Raw genomic sequence first — 19,467 nt, 5'->3', positions numbered from 1 at the left:
TTTCGCAACATTCTCTTCTGCAACATTTACTGAACAAATTTCTATGGAAATTCCAAATTTGCAACATTTAGTGCTGGTAAACGGTGCACAGGCCATTTTTACGTTTGGCGGTTGTTTTAAATTTGAAAATTTTTATGTTTTACTGCCACCTCTCCCCTCTCCTTAAGCTTTCGACAACTTTGAAGATGATTTAACTATTAATATGCTCCTGCCATTAGTGCTGCTGGTCATTGTCAATCATTTGCTAGCTTGCCAGGCATTTCCGTGCCGTTTTTTCACCGCCAACAAAACGTGATCAACTTATTGCGCATTGTTGGCTAATTAATAATGCGAATCAGCAGCAAAAACAACATCGACTAGGGCAAAAAACGAAGCAATAAATACGTATTGTATGACTGTTGTTTCTTTTTCTTTTCTGTTGCTACCGCATTTTCTGGGGTTCCTGGGGGGATGGGCATCAAGATCTGTGCCCGAGGGACATCTTTAAGAGCATAAAATATCAGAAAACTCTCAATAAAAAAAAATAGTAACACAAAACATCGACTCAGCCTTGAAATTTCCGGACTTGAAAGGTTTATCCCATGGAGATGTATAATTCCTAACCCAGCACAGTCCTACATTCAAACACAAAAGACTTCCCAGAACGTTTCCTACCTTTTTTGTTCCAAAATTTAATTTGTAGTTAAACTAGCTTTTCATAAATTTTAATTTCGTTTCTTCGGTAAATTTGAAGAGTGATTTTTGTTCGCAAATGGCGTCGTTGGGATCGGTTAAATTGATGGCTCTGGGCACGGCCGGTGCCCTCTTCATTGGCTACTGTTTCTACTTTGACCGGAAGCGCACTAGGGCGCCGGACTACAAGAAGAGGGTGCACGAGCGTCGCATGCGGCAGGCAATGAGTCAGCTGGGAGGTGGCACTGGACAGGCCGGAGCAGCCGACGACAACGAAGAGGACGACCAAGACCTGGTGATGCAGATGCACTTCGTCGAGGAGGTGAAGAAGGGCGAGCGCCACATCAAAGAGGGTAGCGTGGACGAGGGCCTCACTCACCTCTGCAACGCCATAATGCTGTGCACGCACCCGGGCGCCCTGCTGGAGATGCTCCAGGCCAATCTCCCGGAGGTGCTGTTCCGTCCGCTGATGATGCGGCTGCACGAGCTGAACCAGCGCAGCGGCAGCAGCAGCGAGGATTACAGTGAGACGTCCAGCTACGACACCACCAGGACTAGCATGAGCAGTGGCACGTCCACCTCGAAGCCCGGAGAAGTGGCAGCGGCAGTTACGGCGGCAGCCCAAGAGGCAGGGCTCTAGAGCACCTCTCCTAGAGTCGACTGTGGCAGCGGAGGGCACTTTGCCCCCCTTTGCCTAATTACCCCACCAGCCAAAAGGGGCTCTCGTTACAGTGATTAAGTGCCAGTCTCTGCGGAGACACGTGTGCACCTGGAATCTACCGGTATGCCTTGGATCTGATGGAATATGCAAAACGTTTCTGCCTCTCGTCAGCCCTCCACCCGTTGGAGTGGAGGTTTGGCGGGCGGCAGAATCGCAATCGCAGTTGGAGAAGGTGAGTGGGTTTGTGTAATTGTCTTTAGTCGATCCGATCCGCACCAATCACAATCCAATGCATTTGTTGTCATCATCAAGACTGGCTGTCAGCGGCAGGCAGGCAGGCAGGCAGGCAGGCGGGCCCCACAATTCATGGACACGCGCGATTCCCACATTGTTTTGAAAATGTGACTGCTGCCCCACCGCAGAGGCACCCGGCAGAAGCACGTTTGTCGTTGTTTTTGTTACGTGGTTTCCTCGGGCGATGGGCTGCCGTGGCAGCTTGTCATGGCATTGGGGGACGGCACCCACGCATAGAAGTCGGGATATAATATAATATAATATAATATATAGCATAACCATGACACACAGACGATGCAGGGGCATACAGCTATGGGCACATATTTATGTACATCTTGTGGCAGCTGTTGCAACGTGCTTGTGTCTTTGCCTCTGCGACAGAGCGCTGTTTGCTTCTCTCGACTGCCGCCATGTCGTATGCGTTACGTGCTAAGACACCTGGGTTACGTCCACTCAAAGACCGGAGGAATATTAGACAAAATAAGAGAAGGAGGAAGAAAGAAAAACTATAAAGAAATGGTAGAGGAAACACACAAAACAGACTTTTTTGGCGAGACTCTAGCGTTATTCCCATTTCCGATATCCCGGAGTACTACACCCGTATATGTACCCGTATCACATGCAAATTCAATTAATGCAAATGAAAATGCCATTACATAGTATGTGTGTGTGTGTGTGTGTGTGTGTGTGTGTGTGTGTACATATAATTAACGCGACTTCCTCCATGAGCAGCGGGCCCGCTCTTCCCATGCAAATCCAAGTAAAAAAACAAAATAGAAGCAAAGTCCAGAGAGTTACAGCCAAAGGGGCGGCGTCACCTTGTCGTTGCTTCGTTGCCTGGAATCTCAAGCTGATTTTGCTTGATTTATCAACAGCAGCGGCAACGGAAAAGGCAACGGCAACATTTGAATGCAAAACGTGTAACAATTTGTAGGTTTTACATAACCCAACCCCGGCCAATAGTAGAACTCAAAGCCGTAGCCGTAAGCACACTCGATCCAAATCATCAATGGATGGCAAATGAGGCAAGTAAATAGGAAGTGCGAAAATTCGATAGAGGACTATGTATATACATTTATTAAAGAATGTTCATCAAAACTAACTGAAATGGAGGGAATGGGATGAAATATAGTAGTTTAGGATCAGGGATATTTTATAGGCTTTCTTACACATACCTCCTTAGCTAAAATTTATCCACCATGAGCTATAGAGACTTTGAAATTAGTGTACACAAAAAATGGAAACAGCAAAAATGTTAAACGATTTCATCAGTTTTTGCTAGAGGTAGTTAAACTTTGGTATTCTTTAAATTTCATTCATTATTATTCAGTTATTTAAATAATAAAAACGCGTTTAAAAACATATGTCACATTTGCATAAGCCTAAAAATATGTACATATATTAATGACCCTCTTTTTTTGAGGAATAAACATTCAAAAGTGCAAATAATTGCGGCTTTGAGATCTTTAGCACCTTATTAAAGCCTCATTAAGAGCAATTCAAATTAGCCCCACCCCCTTGGTATCTGTTTGGAATGGGGTTCTGTTCCATCCAGAATTCCTCGCTGCGTCCTTGAGCTGAGCTTCTCACCTCCCACTTGACATTCAGCGATCACCGATATAGCTCAAATGTCCATACATACACCATTTCTATCTGCGACTAATAATATTCCCTGGCATATATACTAAAAAATACCTGTATATACGGGCATGTGTGTGTAAAATTATACATATATTATATTTGTCCAGCTGCGGGCGCACGTGTCGTTGCCCCTGTCCCTGTCTGTTGTGCTGGGGGCTCTCGCTTGGGGCTTTTTATAAACATTTCTCGAGATTTCTAATCTACATAACAGCAGCAACAACAACAACAACATCAAGAATCAAATAGAAATATCAGCAAAGAGCAGCACCAGCAGCTACAATCGCAATATTCTGTTCAAATACTTGTATGTATTATATATGTATGTATGTAGTTTCTGACCCGTTCTACTTGAATTTTTGTGTGTTCGTTTCAACTTGTTATTATTTTAACATTTCTTTTCTTTTTTTTTCTAGGTTTTTATTGTGATAGTACTAGTTCTTATCAGCTGTTTTTGTTTTTTTTATTAGATTTCACCTCGACTTTGAAATCGAAATTTCGCAGGATGATAAGAAAATGTTCTGTCATTTCACGCGATCTCAAGTTGTTGATTCTGATGAGGCGATAAGCGCAGTTGAGAGGTTCCAATTAAGATATAACACGATTAGAGCCCTCATTTTCTGCACCACTTCACTGCCGGGGTCCGGGGGCCTGGGGCCCTTTCTTGGTCCGGTGATTTCGTCAATGTCAGTCCCAATTACAGGTGTGAATGGCACCTGTGTGTGAAGGCACAAAAATGAAGTTTGCCTCACGATTATTTGTGGTTATCATAAGCGTTTGATGTGTAGCACACAGGCACAGTGGTCTTGATATATATATATGTATATAGGTTGATGTATGCATATGGGATAACGTATATTGTTGAATAATTAGCCAGCGATTGATGTTACTTAACTCTAAGTGTGGCATATGGAAATCATTCCGCTAGACAAACTATTAATTACAGTTGTTAAAGTTATTCATCCATAACAATGTTTTCCCAGAGACCTGTTTTGGAATGGGTGCCAATCCTCTGGCACTCTCGCCCCACTGTGCATTCTCCAGGCAATCGTATGTCCAAATAGTTTCGCCAGGCCTCACCATTGCTTGCAAGTACTTTCGTTGGGGTTTTCCCTGCAGAGCAGTTTTCACCGTTCGTGATTAAACTTTAACCAGCCAAATGGGGGGGATAAACAAACGAGCCCGATAAGCTCCCCTTCCCCCTCCCCGCTCCAGAGGAAAACATGAGAGGGCAATCTACAAGTGTTTGCCTTTGTGTTATGCTGTTTCGTTTTCGAAAAGCAAACCTTTCGTCACACTGCAAATGCCTCTGGCCCTCCTCCTCCTCTTTTGCACTTCATGGGATGATTGCATTTCATGCTCGTGGAAATACCGAGCGCCGCGAGACGAGAGGCGGGCCACGTAGCGCACCTACGATTAGCAACACGTGAGCATAGAGCCGAGCCGGACAGAGCCGAGCCGAGTCAAGCAGAGCCGAGCCGAGCCGAGCCGAGCCGCACAGTAAATAAATATGCTACTGCCGCGATAACGTGGTGGGTGGGTGGCTGGGTGGCTGGGTGGTCGGCTGGTTTGGCACTGCTCGCTCCCTATGTGGGGGAATGTGGCCACACCACATGAGTAACTTGAGCCGCTTCCAGAAGTTCTGATGTCTTTGCACGTGCCTCACATGGGGCGGGCATGTGTGTAATTTCCGTTGCGACCTCGGGCCCCATACGTTACGAAATGCCATACGAGTGCACGTGCCACTTATAATTAGCTCTGAGATCAACAAACAGCGAAAACAAAACAAAAGCACGACTGAAAGGCCTAGCCGAAACTTGGGATACCCTGGCAGTTCAGATCCAAAGAGTTATACGATAGTGTGTGTATGTATGTGAGTGAAAGTGAAACTTAAAGAAGTGATTCATACAAAAAATTTCTGCTTTATGTTTTTTAAATTTGATTGTTCAAGGCTTTAGCTGATTTCATTTGAAAAATATCACTTGTTATTCGAATCATCATGTCATTTGATAAGGGAATCCGAGGAATACAGAGAGATTAGTTTTCATAGGAATAGGCAAGGCCTTAGGGTCGAAAACTAATTAATCTTTGCACCCCAGAGCCCACTTCTAGACCCTCTCCCTGACAGGGTATACCGTTCACCAGACCATGGCTCAAATGGTTGGGCCAAATCTGAAGTTACGCAAGCCCAGTGGATAATTGGACACGTTTATGTCATTTATCACCGCGGATCGCGGCTCTTGCGACTGTATTTGTGTTTGTTCGCGTGACCTTTGGGGCCAGAGCCGGCTCTAAAAATAGCCGGAGCTGCCATTTAAATACAATCAACAAGCTGGAAAATCCAACACAATGGAAATTAAATAATCAAATCCGAATCCGAGACCGAATCCGAGTCCGAAACCGACTCCGAGTCGGCGTTAATATAAACACAGTGAGCTTTCTGGAGGCAAAAACATTTCAAAGACACGTGACCAACAACAAACTTGAGGTCTTACATTATTGTGTGTGTGTGTGTGTAAGTCTCTTTCTGCCTGTGTGTGTGCGTGTCTGTGTGGAATGGCTGACATGCTCGGCTCGCGTGAGAAATTACGTCATGCGCCACGAATTTTTTTGTGTATTTGCCACTTTCAACGTGTCTCGATTAAAAACGTTAAGCTTCTGGTCGTCAATAGAGTGAGAGTGAGTAGGAATGAGAGGGGAGAGACAGAGAGAGAGAGAGAGACATCGATGACGGGACAACGCAGCGTATGATTATTATTTTGATTATAAAAAAAAGAAAAACGAAACGAAAAACAGCAGGAACAAAAACAACGCACTGTTGCGCGCTGTAATAAAAACAAAATGTCGGCCGACATGTTCGAGTGCATGTGTGTGTCCGTGTCCGTGTGCGTGCCAGCGTGTAAGTGTTTATGTGTTCACATTCGTGCCGATTGTTGTTGCCAAGCGAGTGTTTATCAGCTCTCAAGCTGGCCGCTCTCTGTCTCTCTCTGCCTGCCGCTCTCAGCCGCCGCCCTGTTGGATTTCGCTTTGGAATTTGTCACGTTCACGTGTTTTATTGTATGCCGCTGCCGTGCTGGCCGCTGGCTCTGCTGTTGTTGGGTTGCTCGGCTGATGCCTTGGGCTTTTGCGTCGTTGATTTTCGCTTTATTATTATTATGTATATATTTTGAATATTTTGTTTTTATTTTTTTCTGAGTGGTCCCCGCTGCCCAAGGTACATTAAATTAAGGGTCAGGCCGGCACAGACACAATGTTGATCAATCGAGTTACACTGTAATTGTAATGGCTCAATCTCAATGTTCCCAAGACCGGGTGTGGGTGTGCCCATCTTCGATCAGATATTTGTACTTGAAAAACATATGGCTAGCTTATTTATAACAGTCTGTCACAGAGAGTAAATGCTTATTAATATAATTTACACGCAACATATTTATGCCTATCCCAAATCAACAACAACAACACCCAGCTTTAGTGGTGTAAGTGCGCCGACAGCGACAGCGACGGCGACCGTAAAATGAAGTCTAGTCATCCGGCAGCGGCAGAGCACAGTGCTCGCGGATTCGAATTCACATGCTTTGGGCACACTGATTCGAAATACAATAAATTAATGTGGATTTTCTTTTTATTTGTTAATCTCCGGGAGATAACATGTTTGTGCCAGGCATCTGAAAACATCATGGTAAACATTTCTTTGCCAGTGCTACATTTTGTTTCTTTTTAAGGCCAATGTTAGGTAAGAGACGAAAAGGATATTTAGCTCTCAGTGCGAAATCTACTCCGGGATGATACTCTGCTTTATTTATATTTATATTTATGTTAAGATGGTAAACCTTTTTTCAGTATATTGTCAATGGCAGGGGCTTGTCTGCGAAAGTAGACTATACAAATAATCTTCAAACTACGGGTGCCCATGTGATATTTGTGCCGCAAATCAAGGTGTCTGGCCCCACTGTGGCAATCACGTTCGCGGCGCACGAAATGCGATAACATCGGCGACACACAACGCACACACACACACATGTGTTTGGGGCCGAACACGGAACGTGGAGCCCGGAGCACCATCTATCGCTGGCTCGCTCACTGCTCTCTTCCGTGCTCACATGTTGCCTACAATGCTCTCCGACTATCTCCGAGTGTAGCCGCCGCGCTCGGGGAATCTCGAACGTCATCAATTCGCGCTGCTAGCCGTCGTTTTCGGGGTCTCGTGCCGTTCGGCGGGTACCATTCATTCATTTTATTTCTGGCACCGAACGGACGCGGACGAAGAGCGTTTACGTACAGTGGAAGTGACTGTGCAAAATAACAAACAAACGGAGGAAAAAACTGCTTAGTTCAACCAAAACGAAAAACGAAAAACAAAAAAAGAGAAAAACAACAGAGCAGAGCAGCGGCCAAATTAGCTGGAGGCAGCAACAAATTTATTATATGTACAAAAGTGCCACAATAGTGAAACACACGCACACGCATACCAAATCGCTCATATGCTCTCACCTACAGATGTGTGTGTGTGTGTGTATGTATGTATATAAATGTATGTAGGCGGCGCTGTTGCTGGTAAAATTCCACTGTGAAAGGAAGTTATTGTTGCTGTTGGTGTTGCTGCTGCTGCTGGGTGTCGTGTCGTGTATTAATAAAACAAATAAAAGTTTATACAAAATTTTATAAAAGCTGAAAACGTGTAAACGGTCCCCCGAATCGAGTGCGCCGAGCGCCGAGCAGCAGTAATCACGTTTTTCGACATTTATTCATTGTTGCCTTTTTGTTCAAATCGTCGCGAGTGAGAGACAGAGAAAGAAAGAGGGAGAGAGGCCACAGTGGATGCTCCAACAAGTGCACTTTTAATTGCTGCCCCCCCCCCACCAAAAATAGATGTAGAGCTGCTGCCAAGTACAACAAGGAGAAAATAGCTTTATCGCCGCTTCGTTATCGCCTGGCCAGCGTACACGCATACGCACACAGAAAGACACGAGCAAACAAAAGGCTAACCTAGCTGCTGATAAGACCCTGACAGCCACAGTCCAATCCGTACCGTACCGTACCCCAAGCTGGCCAGACTTATCGGTATAATTCCATTCGTTCCAACATAAATAAATACATAGCTCGGGAATGTTATGCTATATCTAAGACAGCAACAACGCAGCGTGTTCGGCAAGTGCAACGAGTATTGGATATTATTCATCGAAAGAAGTGCAACAAAAGTGTGATACCAAATTGTACCTAAATAACAGTAACAACAGTAACGACCCGACCCGCAACGGCCATCCTTGTGTAACAAACCACCCGAAGGAGCGACAGAGAGATACAGAGAGAAAGAGAGTGAGAGCTTTGCTTCGCCGTAGATCTAAATTTGCCGTCGGTGTTCGTGTTCGTCTTCGCCTTCGCCTTCGCCGCCACCCGTCGACAACCTGTTTGCTCAGCCATAATTCGCCCTCCCCCCGGCATTTATCTTGGAATTCGTACAATTATTTCTGCATTGACGTAAGGAGCGCACCCCACCTTCCACCATTCCACCGCAACTGCAAGCCACGTTGACGCAGCAGCAGTCGCAGCAGCAGTCCAGGACAGCAGAGCAGCCAGACACAGCCGGAGCAGAGGGCGCAACAGCAGGAGGGACCGGGAGTCGCCACAGCAGCATGGAACCCTTTTGGAACGAATCGAACGGACATGCCGCACATCCGGTTAAGTATGAGAGGTAGGTATAAACAGGGACCCCGCCGAAGCAGAGCTCCAAACAAAAACAAAAAAAAAATGCAACAAAAAAAAAACACTCACTTTCACCTGCGCGCTTAAGTCTATGCATTAATTAATGGTTTTAGTGTAGATTTTAGTCTCCAAAATTAGTTGTTAGCTTAAGTCGTCTTCTTCTTTTTCGTCGTTGTCGCCGTCGCCGTCGTCTGGCTTTGTAACGGCCTTCGCAGTGCTGTTGTGTGTGTGTGTATGCGAGTGTGCGTGCTGTGGATTGGGTGTGGATCGTGTGGGCTCTATTTATAGCCTTTGAGCTAGAAAACATTTGCAAAACACTCGTGAAATGCGAAAATCGGGCGAGAAAACATGCTAAAAACGTGGGCAGACTCTGTCGTCGATCTATTCTTGGCCGGATTTGTGCTTTAGTTTTATTTCATTTCATCTTTTTTTTCGGGTTTTTGCAAACAGAAACAGAGGCACACAAAAAGCAACGCACGACCCGCCAAACGTGACGTTCCCCCAAACCAATCTCCCCCACTCCCTGCCATGCCCCTGCCCCTTCCCGCATCTGTGTTTTTGTGTACGAGTATTTCTGAACTTGAATTTCATTAAACGTGTCCGAGTGGAACCCAATTCGGATCCGAATTCGGGGTGTCTGTCCGTTAGTGTGGCCAGAGAGTCGTTCAATAATTTAGTCGCGGCCCCCGAGTGGTCGCGAGCTTTATTCCCGGCTAAATGTCAACGGCCAAAACGTGGCTATAAATATCAGTTAATAGCACCCCGCCCCGTTCCATTGATTGGCCATCGAATGGGGGGTGTGGGGGGTCTGGTACACACGTGTTTGTGTGTCTGCCTAGGGGGGGTGCCTTCGTCTTCGCCTCCGTGTCCCGATATCTGTGTGCTGTGTCCCGTGGGCGTAGGCGTAGACGCAGACATGGGTGCCAGTCGGTGTCCTTTTGAAGGTCAACAAGTTTTGTCTTTCTCCCCTGTACCTCCTTGTTGTTGTCGTATTTATTTGATTGAGTATTATATTTGGGCTATTTTGGTATTCACTGGCCACTCCTGGGCTTGCTCTCAACCCTATAAATATAGTACAAAGGCCTGCCCCCCATCATCAAATATGCAGCTTGATTTGATTTGTTTTCCAATTTCCAGAGAGAAGGGGCTTCCATAATTGTATACGATATGGTTTGATTACGCATACCACACGTGTGGCTAACAATAGCATGCTTCTAGCCGTGATAATTATCGATACAAACAGTTCATAAACATTTTCAATAATATTTTCGACGATCGGTGCGGTTCGATTCGTTAAAAAAAAACACACCTTTGCACGCGTGATCAAACGATTGTGTGTGTGTGTGTGTGTGTTTCCTTATCAACTGCCCCTCGAAGTAAACACACTTTTGTCGCGTCTTCGTCGTCGTTCGAGTGTTTTTAATTTGCATTACGCGCCCTCCGTTTTAATCAACAGCCAAAGAGATGAAAAACAACCGAAAAAGAAAGAGAAGAAACAACAGAAAAGATAAAGTAAAAAGAAACACAAATAAAAGAGATAAGCAAACACGCGATAAACAGCAAAACGGGCGTGACGCACAGCCACCCCACCGCCATATAATATGGAGTACTACTGCAGACATATACATACATATATATATGTGTGTGTGTGTGTGCGAGAGAGTGTACGAGAGTATATCTAATCTATAGAGTTTTCCATGCGTCAGTGAGATCTCGGGTTTGTTGCACGACGAGACAGTTGCTCCAGACCCACCTCTTTCCCAGCAGACGCCATTGTGATGATGATGTTGATGATGATGATGAGGAGGAGGAGAGAAGGAGGAGGAGGGCTTATCCACTTGCAAACGCAGCTGTCTCTCGTTGTTTTCGATTTCGGGATCTTGTCAACGACGCCATTAACCATTGGAACCACTACGAATACGAATATATATACATTTGTGATCCCCCAGTGATCGCCCTAGTGATCCCCCAGTGACCAAGTGATAAGTGTGCGTGTGCGTGTGTCTTACCAAAGAACTCTGATAAAGTGTGTTTGTTTGCTGGCTACGTTTGTGTTACATGAGGCCCTTTATGGATTCCCAGTGTATCTGTCTATACATCCAAAAGGGCCCATCATGTAGGCTAATCAACTCACAAATGTTCAGCAAGACAACACGTCAAAGCAAACAACAAGTAAATGTATCTAATAAACTGCCAGTATGATATATCGTTCTCCAAATAAACAAAAAAAAAACAACAAACGCATGCTGCAGGAAGTCTATAAATACCCGAAAGAAGTGTTATAAATTATACAAATATTTTTAGCTGATCTTAAAATTTCTACGATTCCGAATCCCGTTGCGATCTCGATTCGCATCGATCCAATTCGTTCCGCCGACGCGTCAGTCTTATCGTCGTCGTCGTCATCGTCATCGTTCCGTTGGTGGCCTCTCGGTTCTGTGTTCGTCGCGGCGTCCATTAGCATTTCGATGGCGGGCACGTAGACACGTTCTCCAATGCAGCTACACACATACCACACTCCTCTGGATGATGACCCTCCTCCGCCAGGTCACCACCTCACGGGCCAGAAACGTGCCTTATATTCGTACGACTATGCATGGCGGAATTCACACAGAAATTCTCATAAATACGTGGGGGAGGGACACGGTGGACGGAAGACGGGACACTCTGGTTTCCATGGTGGTTTCCAATGATTAATGCATTCCACGTCGACGTTTTTCGAGGTCCGCATGAGTCATGGTGGATGCGGGGCTCCGTGGCTCTGCACATTGCTGCACATTTGATTGCCACTAAACGATGTGAATGTGTTATTTTGACCCACTTATTAGACGTTGGGTCATTTGTGGCTGTCTATTAGTTGGGGAATGCGGATGGACACTGATGTGTGTGTGGGGTTGTGGAGATCGTTGGCATTCGATTAGCATTTGGAATTGGAAGCGTACGCGGTAGAGGAAAGTTTTCGCAGTGGAAATATTGTTTTTGATATGCATTTCCCCATGCCCAAAGAGTAACGGATCGAAGGACGGGGTGTAAGAACATGTTCCGATCTTCACTGTTGCTCGAAAATCAACTCCGAACTTCTTTGATGATTCATTGCCTTGGAATTCCCTTGGAACAAAGCCGGCGGCTACTTTGTGTCGCCTCTCTATTCATCGGAGGTTTCCATTCATTTCCATTCTCTCTGGTCTATCTCGAAACTTCGTTTCTGGCTGCTGCGTGTGCGTAAAAGCCAAACGACAGACCGCCTTCAATTGGCCTTTGTTGTGTGTCCAATTTGTTTGTTGTTTCTCATTCTGTATCTGTGTGTCTGCGCCAGTAGCTGCTTATATATTGAATTGTTTTTCGCTGAGACCAGCACGCCAGAGTGCAATTTACAGGGGGCCCCTGGTATGGTTGCCCTCGTTGCGGCTCTGTTGCCAGGCGATCCATCCGGCACGTGTGCACGTTTGGGGCTGGCAAAAAAAAAACCAATTGGTTTTCGCTGGAACAGCACTCTACGGGTAGCTGACTGAACTTTTTAGGGTCGCTCTCCCGCTCTGGTCGGGGGTCTGTGGGCTCTGGTCTCATCAGTATATCACGTGCCCGCTCAGCCATTCAGTTTCCACCTGAATATACATATGTGAATATTCATGAGTTTCCATTCGCTCTCACGTGATCGCAGATGCTCGACACTGCACTTCTCTCGTTAAATTTCGTGCTAATTTGCGGGCTTGTTTGGGTTGTTGTACCGGTTGTTGTGTTATCTTATCATCAGAGATACATACATGTATATATGTATGTATGTGCCCCTCCTCGACTCAAGGTCAGTTGATCAGACCGAGAGAACCCCGCCCACTTTTGCTAATTAAAATCAAGAGATTGTCAATTCAAGGAATTCCAATTATTGATTTATCAAATAAAAACGTCACCGTTTGTTGTCGAGTTGTTTTCCTTTTGATTTCAGATTTCAGAATTTCAGATTTCACAATTTCCATTGCCTAATGTCAATATGGAAATATCTGACACAGATCTCTGGTGGCATTGAATGCCGTACCGTTCCGTTCCGTTTGTTTGTTCGTTTTTGTTGTGTAAGCAAGTGGTGGACCCAAATCTGTAGGAAAACTATGGGATTCATGAATCACTCACTTCATGTGAGTCACTTGAATATACCATACTTTGTTATTTGTTCTTACAGCTCCCTGTATCCCAGATCTGACGTCTTTCGGGGGCCCCATAAACAAATAATCTTTATTCTGTAAATTCCCCAACGCCTATTAGCCAAGATTAAACCGAGTACAACTGCCAAGAACCAGTTGTTTTTGGCTTACTATATCAGTATTTATGGCCATAATAATAGAAGGAACAAAAAAACATCGTCACGTGTACAGCTGCGTAATCTTATCTACTAGTTTTGGGGTTTAGTTACCTTACAACCGTACCGATAAGGCCAGGAAACAAGTTCATTTGAGTGGCATATCGATAGCATAGCGAGAGTATGGGTGTGGGTATGGGTATGGGTAATTGTCACCGCTACACGCATGAGAGATAAACGTGAATCGGAAATCGGGAAATCGGGTGAACGGAAAATGGCCGTGCCTGTTCATGCCTTTGGCAAGCAATGGGCGACTGATCAGCGGGGACTGTCGTCACAGAGACTACCTGTAGATGATGATGATGATGTCTGTGTCGCCTCGGAGCGTTCTTCGTACCTCATTCCTATATTTACGGGGGGCCAATTACTTAATAGTGCGACAGCAAAGAGAAAAAACGTAAACAAACGGTAGGAACTGCAGCCCAAAGGGGGCACGTTGCCAACTTGTTGGGGTGCCATCGCATGAATCAAGCGAGTGATTGGTGACTCTCGCCGACGCCTGCTCTTTGGCCACTGATGTAAACCGATGCGGCGTACACGCCCTGTTCACGTTGTCCCCCAAAAAACAAACAGAGACACTCGGACAATCGGGTCGGGCAGAGTGCAATCAACTCGAGAGTCGCCACCAAGGCGAACCATTGGATTGGATTGGATTGAAATCTGTTTTGCATTACTCATACGCAGCGTGAGCCGCAGTTCGAAATACTCAAATACTGATAATTGGCTATGGCTTACAGATCAAATAATGCAAATTGTGCTAAACGCCACGACCAGCTGAAAACAAGTTAGTAGAGGGAGGGGCCACTAGCTGGTAGATGTTAGGTGGCAGGAGAGGCTGTGTTGCTGTCAGATAAACAAGTTCTAGGCGCCATGGACTGGTGCGTTCTAGTATATCTTTTATAAAATGATATGTACAAATAGATATACATAGATATATATACATATACTATATTTGCTTAATGTTTGTTGTCTGTTGTCGCTTATCGCCGCCAGAGGCCCCAGAGCCCTGACACTTATTCTTTGTATCGTCTGCTGTGCTGCTCTGGTGCTCTGGTCGTTCGGTTATTTTGGTTTCTAGCGTTTTCGACTTGGCCCACGCCGTGCCGCCGTTCATTATGATTGCCCGTATCCGTACCTCAAGCGATTTTTGTTTGTTTTGGTTCGGGAATTGGCATTTAGTGAATTTTCTCTGTGGCGCTTGGCAACAGTTTTTCCTGTTGTGTTTTCAGTGGGTTCGAGTTCTAGCTCTCTCTTTCTCTCTGTTTTATTATATTTTTGGCACATGGCAATAAAAACGTGTAGAGGCTAAAATTAGCCGCTCTAATATATGGAGTGCATATGAAAACGTGAAAACGTGTGGGGATTGGCTCGTTTCAATTGGTTTTTCCCCATACCAAAAGGCGAGATAGATTTTTCCAATGAAAAACAATTTTTTTTGGCATGTCTGAAAGGGAAATGGCGAATGGGTTCCACATTCAATCCACAATGCACAATGCACAATGCTGAACGATCCTGGATCCTGGAATAACAACAAACAATTACGTATCGTATTTTAAGGCATATTTTTACCATCTTTTTCTGACTACAACACAAAAAACACAACCAAGCGACACTCCCGCCCCCCCTCCGCCCCTCTCCAGTGTCAGGGTGAATGCTGGCTCAAGATCCTTCAATCTCGATGCCAATTGGTGCTTTAATCCACGTTTAATGTTTATTATGTTCTCTCTGTTCCGTTGCAGCCATGTTGCAGATTGTATTTTGTAGCTTCTGAAATAAACGAAACGAAATAAACATATTAATCCTTAGCCCTAATTAGCCCTAGTTACTACTCCTAAGTCAGGCTAAGTTATGCGCCTAATAAATGCATTACTAAAACCGAAAAACAATCGAAATGAAAAATTAAAAAAAAAAAACTAAAACAAACAAGAAAAAAACAAACAAAAAAAACAATACATTTTTTGAACAAAATTTGGACTTATTTGTGTTTCTTTATCTTTATCCTTCCCACTTCTTTTGCATATCGAAAAACGAAAATATAGCGAAGCAGCTGTCTCCAGTTTTCCTTATTGCACAGAATCTAGCTTAAATTTTTCCACCTCTGCGACGGCATACAGCGAGGACGATGCTGAATATGCCACAGGAAGACGTAATAAAACATCGAGGGTAAATATTACAATTTTAGAGATCCAGAAACTGATCATGAGCGATCACTCATTGATCATTTCGATTGTGAAAACATGAATTTGAATACATTTGAATTTGGACAAGTAAAAACACGAATACAATCGAATAAAAGCGAATACCACGCGAAAAAAGACGGACGACCGACGACAAGATCAAAGGATCAAAAGAGAGGGAGAGAGCGAGAGAAGCTTTAGTGCAGCGCCTGGACGATGCCGATGTATCTATGTATCTGTCACACTCTCACACACACCCCCACACACACACACACATACATAGAACTTCACGCACAGCCACGCCCGCGAGAGGCCGATGCCTGCGCCCCCCACGCACACCGACGCCGCCCACCGCCGCTTTTGACCCATTTTTTTTTAATGTTGAAACAAAGAACGAATAAAATAAAGAAAAGAAAACCGAAATTAAAGTGAAAATAAAAATGAAATTACAAATCAGAAGAAAAACCAACGCCGCCGACCAATCATTACTAGGATAATGCCTATCTCCCCACCCCCCGCCTGTCGCTGGTCCCCAAGCAAGCCGCATCTAATCGAAGCTCTCTATGTGTCTCTCGTGTCCCCACAGCAAGACCCCCTATCGCACCGGATCATCGAGAAGCGGCGCCGGGATCGCATGAACTCCTGCCTGGCGGATCTCTCGCGCCTCATCCCGCCCCAGTACCAGCGCAAGGGCCGTGGCCGCATCGAGAAGACGGAGATCATCGAGATGGCCATCAGACACCTGAAGCACCTGCAGAGCGAGTGCCTGCAGAAGGAGAGCGACTACCGCAGCGGGTACATGGACTGCATGAAGGAGGCGGCCAAGTTCCTCTACGACGTCCACATGCAGGACTTCTGCCACCGCCTGTTGGGCCGTCTGCAGGAGCACATCGATGACATGTTCAAAAGTGAGTGGATTCGATCTTTTCCCCCCCTTAAACTCATATTCTAACCCCCTCTTTGTCTGCCCTCCAGCCGAGTGCTACAAGTCCTCGCGGACCTGCCACATGCCGGACAATGTGAGCGCCTCCAGCGGCAGCCCGCACCAGGCCTACCATCCGCCGCTGTGCCACCTGCGGGACATGCTGGGGGCCTCGGACGTGGAGCACAGCCAGGACCACAACGATGTCAAGGACCTGAGCTTCCGCAATCATCTCAACCAGCTGCATCGGAACCAGCAGGCAGTCGCCGCTGCTGCCGCCGTGGCTGCCAATGGCAGCGGAAGCTCCTCCAGCTCCACCACCCTCGAGGCGGCCAACAAGCTGCCCCTGACCAATGGGAATGGCAACGCCACTGGCGACAATGTTCCCACCAATTCCACGGGCCCTCTGCCCGCCTCTGGCAGCAGCAATGCAGCCAGCTCCACCACCTGCCCCAGCACGGTCACCTGCCCAACGATCACATCCGCGTCGGTGGCTCAGAAGGTGGCGCCGCCCATGGCCGCCCACCAGCAGCAGCAGCAGCTGCCACACCAGGCGGCAGTGATCACGTCGACTGCCCCGCACCACCACACGGACAGCAGCCACCACGACTTTGACTCGTCGCGGGAGCCCATCCTCCACACGGACACCTCCAACATGCACTCGCCGCCGCCGCGGGACATGCTGCTGCAGCAGCATCCGCATCTGGGGCACAACCACACCCAGGACAGCCTGATGTCGGTGCGCATGCGCAACTACTCGGAGTCGTCGCACGAGGTGGAGCACAACAACAACTACAAGTACAAGAACCACATCAAGGAGCGCTTCGTCCACGAGCTGCACGACGAGGAGACGAGCAGCGAGCACTGCGCGGTGGCGTCCCATCTCCAGAGCGACCACTCGCACATGCAGGCCCACTCCGACCACTCCAAGGACGGCACCGAGCCGGAGATAGCCCCCATCATGGCCAAGAAGCGCAAGATGGCCGAGGCAGCAGCGGCGGCGGCGGCTGTGGCCAATGGGGAGCACCCCCTGGATGTGCACTGCGAGGCCAGCAACCCGAATCCGCCCCGCCAGCTGCTGATGCTGCGCGAGGACAGCAAGCCCTCGCCCTCGTTCAACTTCAGCGACATCAAGGACATCAAGTCGGAGCTGCACAACAGCAACTCCAACTCCAGTCCGCTGCTGGCCAAGCTCAACGCGGCCGCTGCCGCCGGAGCCCAGCTGAGCACTCCCAGCAGCACCACCACCTCGCTGGCGCCGCGGCACTCCTTCACCGTGCCCATCTTCGCCCTGCACGGCCAGGGCAACTACTACGTGCCCCTCAATGTCGACTACAACGCCCTGGTGCCGTTCCTCAACGGCATGGACCTGCTGGAGAAGAGCTACTCGAGCATGCCGGTGGTGCATCCCATCAACATCAATGTCAACTTCATGCCCAGCTCCCCGTCGGCCTCCCTGCTGGCCGCCGCTGCAGCCGCTGCCGCCGTTGCCGCTGGCAAGCAACAGCAGGCCGCAGTGGCCGCAGCAGCCGCCTCCGCATCCGCCGGTGGTCCCCTGTCCTCCGTGGTGGGGGCCAATTCGGCGGCTGCCCAGGTGGCGGCTGTGGCCGCCGCGGCGGTGGCCAAGGCCAAGCTGGAGCAGGCCATGAACAGCAGCTGGTAAGGAGGCAGCAGATGGAACAGCAGATGGAACAACTACCTCAGAACTTCTGTGAATAATCATCAAATGATTAATCTCAACTCAAAAACCAAGCGACATCTGCGTCATGGAGAAGAGATGAGAGGAGAGGAGGGAGGATAAAAGATAATTTTGGATTAGATCGGAACAGCCTCAAAGGCTGGATGGTCGGGAGCCTAGACAAGATCGAAAAGTAGATGTTTAGAGGGAGAAATTAGAGGAAAATAGTTTTGCTAGCCAACTATTTTGAACAAAGCTAACAAGCAACAAAAAATTCACCATAAATCAATGTCTATTATAAAGCATAGAAATGTAAAATAAATATGCAAAATGTACACCGTACCGTGCTAAATATGATGCCAAGAGTCAGTCCCACGTAAAAGATCTAATGGATTTTAAAAAAACAAAAACTAAAAAACAAAAACAAAAAAAACAACAACTAATTGTGAACTAAATGTATTTTTTTTAGGAGTTTAACGTTTTTGCAGTGTTAATTACATAAGTGTTGTGGTTTCAAATCAGGTAGTCTATAGCCAAGTGGGGGAGGGTCCTGCACCGGGAGTCCCCCTCCCAATCAAACGTACATATTAAAATATATATTATATATAATATATGTATACATACGCGTACTATATAGTAAACCACTAGTCAAAGAGGATATGTGTAGAGCGTAAACGTAAACGTAAACGGAAGTGAAAGTGGAAATGGATAAAAACAAATCAAAATGAAATATTACCTATTATATAGTATGTATGAATTCGATGTGTAAATATTGTTAGCAAAGCAAATTGTCATTCGTTTAAGTTTGTATTCTAGCGACAAATTATCTTAAGTTCGTTGGTTATCACACACACATCCCAAGGAGGAGCTAAAAAAAAAACAAAACAAAAAAAAAACAATTAAAACAAAAAACCCAAAAACTTTTCTATTACCGAAAGAAAGAAAGCCCAAGTTTCATTCTCGAAATGCGGTCCTAATACTATAGTTAGTTACTTACCCCTACCAGCCCCTAAGTTGATTTATTTCTTTGTGTTTTATTTTGTTATCCCGCAGCGGAATAAAGGAAAATATTAAACCTGTTTCGACTGTCACCTGTTTCTGGGGAAACGATATAATTGGCTAAACCGAGCACAAACGATTATTGATCTTTTGAATTAATGTGTAACGACTGTATGATTACGTTTGCTCTACGGTACTGTTAATATACAACTACGTTACTGTTTAATATATTTTATATGTGTATACAGATGTAATAAAAACCACTACAAAATGAAACCCCCCACTGTGTATTCCTTGCAGAGTGGTACCTCTTTTTATAACCGATACTCAAAATGAGTAATGACGCACAAAGGGCCAACCCTTTGGCTTGAC

The 19,467-nt window shown here is 46.2% G+C and overlaps 2 protein-coding genes across 5 annotated transcripts; both read left to right on the top strand.

Moving 5' to 3' along the window:
* The first annotated feature begins 778 nt into the window (after window positions 1-778).
* On the top strand, window positions 779-1,312 carry LOC6897004 (mitochondrial import receptor subunit TOM20 homolog). The gene has a single exon (XM_002137153.2). It carries the CDS (start codon window positions 779-781, stop codon window positions 1,310-1,312), a length of 534 nt encoding a protein of 177 aa, XP_002137189.2.
* A 21-nt stretch (window positions 1,313-1,333) lies between these two features.
* cwo (transcription factor cwo) lies at window positions 1,334-19,371 on the top strand. Of its 4 annotated transcripts, none has more exons than XM_015183083.2 (4): window positions 1,334-1,565; window positions 15,359-15,482; window positions 16,083-16,404; window positions 16,472-19,371. In XM_015183083.2, exons 1-4 carry the CDS (start codon window positions 1,471-1,473, stop codon window positions 18,079-18,081), a joined length of 2,151 nt encoding a protein of 716 aa, XP_015038569.2. In that variant the 5' UTR covers window positions 1,334-1,470; the 3' UTR covers window positions 18,082-19,371. The 4 variants fall into 4 exon arrangements, with proteins under 4 accessions (XP_015038569.2, XP_015038567.2, XP_015038568.2 ...); XM_001358158.4 differs by lacking the exon at window positions 1,334-1,565 and adding an exon at window positions 7,376-8,957; XM_015183081.2 differs by lacking the exon at window positions 15,359-15,482 and having other exon boundaries at window positions 1,337-1,565.
* Window positions 19,372-19,467: the final 96 nt, after the last annotated feature.

This window comes from Drosophila pseudoobscura, chromosome 2, assembly GCF_009870125.1.
Source record: "Drosophila pseudoobscura strain MV-25-SWS-2005 chromosome 2, UCI_Dpse_MV25, whole genome shotgun sequence".
In the NCBI taxonomy this organism is placed as follows: domain Eukaryota; kingdom Metazoa; phylum Arthropoda; class Insecta; order Diptera; family Drosophilidae; genus Drosophila; species Drosophila pseudoobscura.
This window is presented reverse-complemented; position numbering and strand designations above follow the sequence as displayed.